At 40.4% G+C, this 10,068-nt stretch overlaps 1 protein-coding gene across 4 annotated transcripts in view; it reads right to left on the reverse strand.

The window, feature by feature from the left end:
- The window catches only part of LOC127651149 (complement C3-like), a 45,814-nt gene extending 38,513 nt beyond the window's left edge, over window positions 1–7,301 (reverse strand). For 2 of the 4 annotated variants that reach the window (XM_052136852.1, XM_052136851.1), the window contains exons 1-2: window positions 5,332–5,477; window positions 3,264–3,426 (exon numbers count right to left, since the gene is read on the reverse strand). In XM_052136852.1, the coding sequence (XP_051992812.1) occupies window positions 3,264–3,383 (120 nt within the window). In that variant the 5' untranslated portion in view covers window positions 3,384–3,426; window positions 5,332–5,477. Of the gene's footprint in view, window positions 1–3,263; window positions 3,427–5,331; window positions 5,528–5,621; window positions 5,803–7,236 lie in introns of those variants that run through there. The other 2 variants (XM_052136850.1, XM_052136853.1) reach the window with 2 other exon arrangements.
- Window positions 7,302–10,068: the final 2,767 nt, after the last annotated feature.

The following is a 10,068-nucleotide window of genomic DNA, read 5'->3' on the forward strand; positions in this document are numbered from 1 at the left end:
CCACGATACGACGCTGCGCTCAGTCATGCAGCGCTTGTCAGACGCAGGACTACAACTGAACCGGGACAAGTGTACGTTCAGCCAGTCATCCTTAAAGTTCCTTGGACACGTTGTTTCCAAACATGGAATTTTCCCAGATGAGGAACACAAGTCTGCGATCATTGAGGCTCCTGCGCCGCATGATGTTGCGTCCTTGCGCTCATTTCTGGGACTGATTTCATGGTACAGCAAGTTTTTGCCGAACTTTGCTTCTGTTGCTGAGCCGTTAGCGTGCGCTACTGAGAGATACGTCAGATATTAAGTTTGCCTGGACTGTGTCTGCTGAACGCAGCTTCAAAGAGCTGAAAGACCTGCTTTCTGGAAGTCAAGTGCTTGCGTTGTTTGACCCGTCCCTTTCCACTATAGTGTCGACTGACGCTTCTGACTATGGCCTGGGTGGGGTTTTGACACAAATACACCCAGACCGTGTTGAAAGGACTGTAGCGTTTGCTTCCAGAACCCTTACTGCAGCCGAAAGGAAATATTCTACGGTCGAGAAGGAGGCGTTGGCTTGTGTCTGGGCCGTAGAAAAGTGGCGGCCGTATCTGTGGGGTCGACACTTTACGCTTAGGACTGACCATTCTGCGCTCACTACACTGTTGGCAACCAAGGGAATTGGCCGGGCCGGGATGCGGGTCGCCCGGTGGTCGGCACGGTTGCTTTGTTACACATATGATGTCATCTACCGACCTGGACGTCTTAATTGTGCTGCAGATTGTCTGTCCAGGCTGCCACTACCGACAGGAAATGATAGTGCTGTGGAACCAGAAATGGTTGCTTTCGTTACTGGGGTGCCTACATTGTCTACTGAGGATTTCGTAGCTGCTTCGGGAGCCTGTCCAGAGTTAACCCAGCTGCGTTTGCGAATCGGGCAGGGCTGGCCGAAAAAATCCTGTGACCTGGATCCTGTTCTGGTGCCCTTCTTTCATATTCGTGATGAACTTTGTGTGGATGGTGTGCTAGTGAGGAGAGGCGAACATCGTGTTCTTGTTCCTTCTACATTGCGCTGTAAATTGATAAGCCTGGCACATGAGACACACCAAGGAATTGTTCAAACGAAACAGCGGCTGCGTGAATTATTCTGGTGGCCGCAGATGGATGCTCACGTGCAGTCGGCTGTTTCTTCCTGCTTAACATGCCAACTGAATGACAAATCGGCTAAAACAGCTCCGGCTCCTCTTCAGCCTGTCAGTCTGCCGTCTGGGCCATGGCAGAAACTAGCGATCGATATCGTTGGACCGTTTGAGAGAGGGCCTTCCGACTGTCGTTTTGCCATTTGTCTCGTGGACTATCATAGTAAGTGGCCTGAGGTAGCATTTTCTCCAAATGTCACTGCTGAGGTGGTCACATCATTCCTCCAATCAGTGTTCAGTAGAGAGGAAATCCCCAGTGTGTTGTGACTGACAACGGGCCTCAATTCACCTCCAGTGTGTTTGCAGCTTTCTTAGAGGAGAGAGGAATAAGTCACATGCGTAGTAGCGTGTATTATCCACAAGGGAATGGTGCTGTGGAAAGGTGGAATAGAGTCCTGAAAGAATGCATCCTTTCTGCTGGAACAGATGGGGAAACCATGGAAACATGCAGTGACTGAGTTCTTGCAAAGCTACAGAGCTACCCCACACAGTACTACAGCCGTTTCACCTTCTGAGCTTCTTCATCATCGCAAAATGCGTACAAAGCTGAATGTTTTTCCTGTTGGCCCCAAAAGTGACAAATGTGCTCAAGTGAAAGAGACTGTGAGTAACAAACAGCTCAAGAGTAAAGAGTACACTGACAAAAGACGTGGTGCCAAGTACCACACTTTCAAACCAGGAGACCAGGTGAGAGTGAAACAACCTGGGCATGTGAAAAAGGGTGTTTCTCAGTTTTCACCACCCCTGAGCATTGAGCAGCAAATCGGAAAGAGTACCTTTGTTTTGAGTGACAAAAAGAAATGGAATGTTTCTAAATTAACTCGCTTTACAGGTCCTGTTACCACTCAGAATGAGAGCTTGCAATCACCAGTGACATTTAATCTTAGGAAGAGTAGTAGAGTGCGTAGAATGCCAGCGTGGTTGAAGGAATATGACTTACAGTGAAGTGAAATTGTACATGTATAAAAGAACATGCATCTTGTTGTGGATATGTTGTGAACAGTTATAGTTACGTAAATACATAAAACTGTGCATTAGAATTAGTAAAACAATGTCAATTACATTGTTTAAGTTGTTGTAAAGTTAATAACAGTACACAGTAAGGTTAGGTGATTTTGTTACTTAAACAAACAAAAGATTTGGTTCTGAACACTCATCTGTCACATGAAGAATCTTTCAAGTAAGAGGGGAATGTGGTGTTCATAGTTAACCACAAGGTGGCAGTGTAATGCTTAAGTGTTGAAGTGCTACTGAGAAAGAATAAGAATCAGTTGATGGAGTGTAATAAGACTTGTTGGATAAGTGTTGTTGAATAAAAAGCCTCGAAGGAATTACCCTGGTTCTGTGCTTCATACTACAAAACACTACACTTTCTACATCCATTGACCGTTGGCTGCTGTTGGGTGTTCCAATTGCTCCCATTCATTTTAATAGAAGTGGCCCGTCTCTATTAACTGCATCACTTGACATCACCAACGAACGGTCTACAGCCAATTTTACAATTTCGTTACCATGACGGTGTAATGTCAACAAAGCATAAAACCCTAAAATGACTAAAATTACAATTTAAACAACTTTACAGCTCAAATAATACATGAGATGTAACAGAAGAATTAATGCAAGTACTGTTATAAAACCTTCAAACCAAAAATACGTTGTCCCCATTCACTTCCATTGTAAATGCCTCACTGTAACCTCATTTTACAGTGAGGCACTAGTCGAAGGACTAGTCGAAATTAATTTTTATGGTAATCAGAATTATACCACAAATGTTCTCGATTGAGCTTAACTTGCATTGAACTCGGAACATTCTCTTAAAGTTAAACTGAAACAATAAGGGACATTTTTATAAATAAACTTCAGCCAGTCTATATTATTCGTGAGAGTCCTTGAAAGGAAAAGCAGAACAGTAGGTGCTACACAAAGCCAGGAACAGAACAATGTTTGGAGGACTTTACTGCATTTTTCTACTATTTATTATTATTCTGTTCATGTTTTATACTGGACTGTGCTAAATGTGGACATGATGGTTACCTGGTAAAATTATGCTACATTGCACAGTAGCTGCATTTACTGCTGGTGTAATCTTACCTGTGCTTTCAGGTGTGTAGATGGGTTTGTCTGTTTGTATGAACATATATCCAGAATGGAATGAGACTTTAACCACTTTCTCCAGAATATTGGATGGGAAGTGAGCTTGTAGATACACATAATGCTTCTCCACAGGAGGATCTCTGAAGTTATCAACAGTGATCTAAACAACAAAAATATAAGTCTTAAGATAGATTAAGCAAATCGATCAGAACCTTAATGTGCAATCATGATGAATCACACACAAAAATTAGCGGTATTTTGGCTTTTTTCCAGGGCTGCTTGTGTTATTACAGGACTAATTTTGTAATGATCCTATTATTAAAAATCGTCGTGAGGTTCGGAAAATTGTTTGGACTACACTTGTATTACAATATTGTATATTGTATATAGTCAAGTCATTTTTATTTGTGTAGCACTTTTCACAGCAGGACTAGTGTAAGTATTCTGTTTTAAGTTGTAATGTAACCAAAACCTTTATTAGACTTTGTTTGATATAGACCTACGATCATGGGCAGAAAATCTGCTGCCCTGCCAAACTCCACAGCACCCCTTCTTTTCCCAATGGAAATCTTTTGGTCGAAAATTGTTCTGCAACAAGCCCTCATTAGCCGTGGTTCCACTATCGGGCCAAATAAGGGCGTGCTAGTGCATGCCAGAGCCAGCTGTGTTATCACTGTTACTTCCAGGGCTTCATCGTGCCTCTTCTGGGCTTTCTCGAGGCCAATGGCCTTTGGCCCACTGATTACCCTTCTTGGGCCAAACAAGGCCAACTTGGGACTGAGGTGGCATCGATGTCAAAGGTGGAGTTTGGTCAGAGGTTTCAGCTCCAATGTCATCAAACTTGCAGGTTGTGTTCCAGCGAACAACGGTACAGGTTCATGAGAAATAAAAAAAATTGCGGGTGTCCTGGGAAATTGTGCCGCTGTTAGTGGAGAGACCACTCGGGACATCATGGTCGTTACAGTCGCATGAGTTGTCAAAGTTAACTTATCTTGCTAGCAAACTAAAGTTTACATACAACCTAAACTCAAATAACATAATACCTGAGCTTGAGCTTCCCTCTTGCTTGTGAAATGGGCGGGAAGTGTGAAATTGGCACTGGAGCAGAATATTAAGGGTGAGTTTCAGAGCAACGCTGCCGGGCTATTAGCCCGATGGTGAGAACACAGATCGATTTTGGTCTTGCTGCTTGAGGTCCAAGTCTTATGGCCCCAGCAGGATAGTTGATGGCCCCTAGGGTCGTTTCTGAGCATATGGGGCCCTCTGCGAATTCCTAATTGGAGGCCCCCCTACCAGGCCAACCCAAGAATAAGACCAGAATACAGTCTTCAAGATATTTGAATATTTAACTTAAAATTGAAATAAATTAATTACACAAAATGCAAAATTATAATAATTATAATAACAATAAATTATCAATAAATAATAATACAAATTAACCAGAAAATACTATAAATAACAATAAATAACTATATATTAAAAAATGTAAAATATATAAAATTAGATTTAAAAAAAAGACCTAGCTTTACGGGCCCCCCTGGTGGCTCGAGGGCCATAAGCGCCAGCTTTTACCACTTCTAGCTAGAAACAGCAGAGGTTCAAGTGAGGCACTTACAGTGGAAGTGAATGTGAAGCTTATCATTTTATAAAAGCACTTAGGCCTACATTCATTCTTTTGTTAAATCTCAAGTATTATTTGAGCTGAAAAGTTCAGCTCAAAAAAGTTCAGCTGAAAATGGTCATTTTACAGTTTGTTGACATTACGTTGACAATACAAAAGAAGTTGTAAAATTGGCAGTAACTTTAATCACACAAAAATCATGTTAATACGCATTTTGTTGACGAACATTGACTTTCATTTTTAAGTGTCACACTGGAATCCATATTTATTTATTGTTTTTTAAGAAAAGGAGGGACAAAATAATTTTTTGTGGTCATCAATATTATCCCACAAATGCTGTCGATTGAGCTCAACTTATATTGAACCTGGAATATTCCTTTAACATGGAAAGTTATGACACGGTGTTAGCTTACATTAAGGCAAAGTACATTAAAGTGGTGTCACCTTTATGTCTGTAAGGATCTGGTAATTGTTGGCGGCATTCAGGGTCACTGATTTGGACAGTATCTCTGAGTGTTTGCGTGGGTAATCCTTTACTGAGATCCTCACGTTCAGGTCTCCTCCTTTGTAGTCCCGAGCCTCCACAAACACGTTCTCATTGGAACCCACCCTCAGCAAATGTGGGGCCGACAGAACATACCTGAGAACATGCAATCAAATAGAAGTACATTTTCAAAACGGACATATCCAGTGAATATATATATATCTATAGATAGCGTGTTTTAAATACTCACAGTGGGTCACACAGTGTCAGCAGGGGTGAAGAAAGAAGAACAACAATGAGCCACAGGAGCTTCACATCCATCATGTCTGTCTGTGTGTGTCTTGCTGTGAGCGTCTGTTTAGGTTTGTGCAGCAGCAACAGATTTATATCCGCCTCCACAATCACCGGGAGCCCAACTAAACTCTCAGACCCTATGGAGGCAAATACATTTTTTTAGGCCCTACATTTAGTATTCAATTGATTGATTCATTCATTTAGTTATTTGTTTTTTGTTTTTATTACCAATAATTTTATAATTTTTGGGATTTTATGATTTTCCAGAAATATTATTATTACATTTTTTTAATTTAATTAATCAGATAATATAATAAAGTTTTTTTGCATAAGCCCCTGTCCGACGAGGTGATGAGTGAATCCTGAGTGAACTGTCAAAAGTTAGACCAGTTAGTTCTTCCAAGTCCCGTCCAGGGACCAGACAGGTCCAGAGGTCTTGGAATGGGTGCCAGAGGTTGCCCCGTGCCTGAGAAAGAAAGTCCTTCCTCAGGGGGATGTCACGAGGAGCGTGAGGTCTGAGTGGGGCAATACGGAGCCACGAGAATGACCCGCTCCTCGTCCTCCCTGACCTTGCACAGAACCTGTGCAAGTAGGCTCAATGGGGGGAATGCGTATTTGCAATATGTTTGCATATGCAACATTTTTCACAAGTGCCTAAAACCTTTGCACAGTACTGTGTGTGTATATATATATATATATATATATAAATGTTTCGTTGTTTATGTACTTCATATTAATTTATTCTTCATTTAGAAACTGAACCTTTTCTAATGGAAAACACTGGTAATCTTACATAAATGCAGCAGATCGGATGAATGTTGAAATCTCCTCCTATTGCGTACAACTTTTAAGATTAAGATTCAACTTTATTGTCATTGTGCAGAGTACAGAGCCAATGAAATGCAGTTTTTCACATATCCCAACTAAGCTGGGGTCAGAGCACAGGGTCAGCCATGAAACAGTGCCCCTGGAGCAGATAGGGTGAAGGGCCTTGCTCAAGGGCTGTGGCTTGAACCCCCAACCTTTCGGTCAGTAACCCAGAGCCTTAACCGCTGAACCACCACTGGTTCATTTTCCCCCCAGAATGTAAACAACCTGTTTGCATTCACGTGTAACGTTTGACACAGTGGAATTTAAAGTTATAAATCATCCATAACCTGATGATTTTCATCCAAAACTATGTCGTAAGTCAGTAATAATTTCATGTAAAAACATTGATATTTTTGGCATGTTAACTGACAAATATAAAAGTTATGAATCAATATGCAATATTTTTTTGAAATAATAAAATTTCGCATTTTTTGGAAATTACTAAATATGCATTAACAAAATTATTACCACTGTGATACATGTGAAGACATTTTTATTTCAAGCTGTATGTGAAGTTATATTTAAACATCTAATATGAGAATCACTAGTCATTTGTACACATTTCGTAACACTCATAATTCAGCTTCATTGTTACATTTTATGAAACTAATGTTTTATTTTTCAACTAAACAACTGTACAACTCAAGTATTCAACATTAATGTATAATGACAATGTTTAGAGAAAAATGTATCCTGTTTACTTGCATGAACTGCCGAATGTTAACGCTTGAGTCTGCTGCAAGCTGGTTCATCATATGATGACTGCAGAGTCAAATGTGGAAAATGTCCTCTTTCAAGCCCTATTTAGACTAATGTGTGCATGAACGTTTGTTATGCCACACCCCCTTTTGGCTGTACTACCTTTGATTTAGTTAATTAGTTCTTTTTTCATGTCTGTTTTGTACAGGAATGTGTGTCTGTGTGTGACTATATGAATGATTTAAACTAAATGCAGTCCCAGTGAGAGACAAAAATGTGTGAGTGAGAGTTTTGGAAAGAGGCTAAATGTAAGTAGTGTTTATAAGAAAAAATCGAATTCATAGATTTACAAAAGAAATCTACAATATCATGTATAAAGATGACAGAAGACATCTTTTGTTTATTTATTTTTCTTCAGTTTTTCAGTTTTTTGGAATACAAGTGAAATGCATAAATCTTAAAAAAGACTATACGTATATGCATGACAGATCAGGTCAATAACAATGAGTCGAGTTTTGTGTATCTGAAATCACACATCAATGAAGAGTTCACTGATGTCAAATTCAGATTTCCCGTAAATGTCCTGCAAAAATCTCTTGTGTACATTCAACCTTTGTTAAATTGGCAGCTGCTCTGTTGATTTTTCAGGGGTCAGGACGATATCGATCATACATTTTCATGATAATGTGCCAAGCGTGTTAATTTTTAGCTCTGCAGTACGACTGTTAGCTGAGGTGATGAATATGATGTTTTTTAACAGTTTTTACATACAGATTTTCCTCATTAAGCAGTGTAACTGATTAATGAGAAAGAGATCTCCACAGCTTCATCCGTCATGGTTAAAATAATAAATACAATGGAATTAGCGATGGACTAAAACTGAGCCCTCTGTGCATGTAAAAATGGTGTTAATATGCCGTCCGATCGTACACCTAGATCCAGGACTGCTTTAAAGACCTAGACCAGTATCAATTATGTGTGTGTGTGTGTGTGTGTGTGTGTGTGTGTGTGTGTGGGCCCACATTCAAATGTATTAACGAAGTTGCACTACCGTTTCGTGACATGCACATCCGCTGTTGTTGCTCCCACCTTCGTCTCCTGATGTTTAATGGCTATTACATCGTCTTCTAACACTTCTTCGTACCAGCAATGGCTCAACGTTGAGGTTGCCAGCCCACCTGGCACCAACAATCATGCCACGCTCCAAATCAGTGAGATCACATTTTTTTCCCATTATGATGGTTGATGTGAATATTAACTGAAGCTCCTGACCTGTATCTGCATGATTTTATCCACTGATGCCACATGATTGACTGATTAGAAAATCGCATGGAAGATTGTTGGTGTCAGATGGGCTGGTTTGGAGTATTTCTGGGATTTTCACACACAACAGTCTCTAGAATTCACTCAGAATGGTGCCAAAAAAACATCCAGTGAGGGGCAGTTCTGCAGGTGGAAACGCCTTGTTGATGAGAGAGGTCAATAGAGAATGGCCAGACTGGTTTGAACTGATAAAGTGCGTACAGTTAAAAGTTACAGTGCATCAGGAAAGTATTCACAGCACTTCACTTTTTCCACATTTTGTTATGTTACAGCCTTATTCCAAAATGGATTAAATTAATTACTTTCCTCAATTCTACAAACAATACCCCCATAATGACAATGTGAAAGTGGTGGCAGTGGTGGCTCAGTGGTTGAGGCTTAGGGTTACTGACCAGAAGGTCAGGGGTTCAAGCCCCAGCACCACCAAGATGCCACTGTTGGGCCCTTGAGCAAGGCACTTAACTCCAGGTTGCTCCAGGGGGATTGTCCCTGTAATAAGTGCACTGTAAGTCGCTTTGGATAAAAGCATCTGCCAAATGCATAAATGTAAATGTAAATGTGAAAGAAGTTAGTTTCAAATCTTTGCAGAAGGGCCTTAGTCAGGGAGGTGACCAAGAACCCGATGGTCACTCTGACAGAGCTCCAGCATTTCTCTGTTGAGAGAGGAGAACCTTCCAGAAGAACAACCATCTCTGCAGCACTCCACCAATCAGGCCTGTATGGTAGAGTGGCTGGACGGAAGCCACTCATCAGTAAAAGGCACATGACAGCCTGCCTGGAGAGAGTGACAATGGTGCGATAGAGCGAGTGCAATACCGCCCCCTGCTGCCCCGATTCTCCGGCCAACCTCCCGCTATCTATATATATATATGACTATTACAATCACTCACATCTGAGTCACAACAAGTAATCTTGAATATTCACTCAGTTATTAAACAAACAAAAACCATGTAATGCTCTTACAAATAGAAATCTATTGGGAAAGACGCTGCACCAGAAAAAACTTGAAAATACACACAAGACTTCAACATTAGACATGTTAACATGAGAATAATGTCTGTAAAATACAGCTTTAAAATTGTAATTCTATGACTGTGTAATTTATGATCTCTTTAATTAAAATAAACAACAGACATTATTTGCTGTAAGAGCCAAATCAATCACTTGTGTAATTCATATTATTTGTATGTTGTTTATTTTCTGTACTTTTAAGTATTACAGGTTTAAAGTGTAACTTCATTTGTTTCTTGTGATGCAGGTATTCCTATTTTATGCCTATATGTGTGTATGCAGCTAATCGCATTCACTCTTAAAATCCAGATGCAGGATGCAGTGATGGATGATCTCACCGAATCACGATACAAGATACCTTGAAAGCCCAATACAACGCCTTCATTGGTACCCTGATGAAGGCGTTTTTTTTTTTTTTTACAATGTACGGATGTCCCCATATACAACAAACCCCATATCCTGTACCTTCACCTATGGGATCATCTACAACCACTTTGATT

This window comes from Xyrauchen texanus, chromosome 11 (assembly GCF_025860055.1).
Source record: "Xyrauchen texanus isolate HMW12.3.18 chromosome 11, RBS_HiC_50CHRs, whole genome shotgun sequence".
Taxonomy (NCBI): domain Eukaryota; kingdom Metazoa; phylum Chordata; class Actinopteri; order Cypriniformes; family Catostomidae; genus Xyrauchen; species Xyrauchen texanus.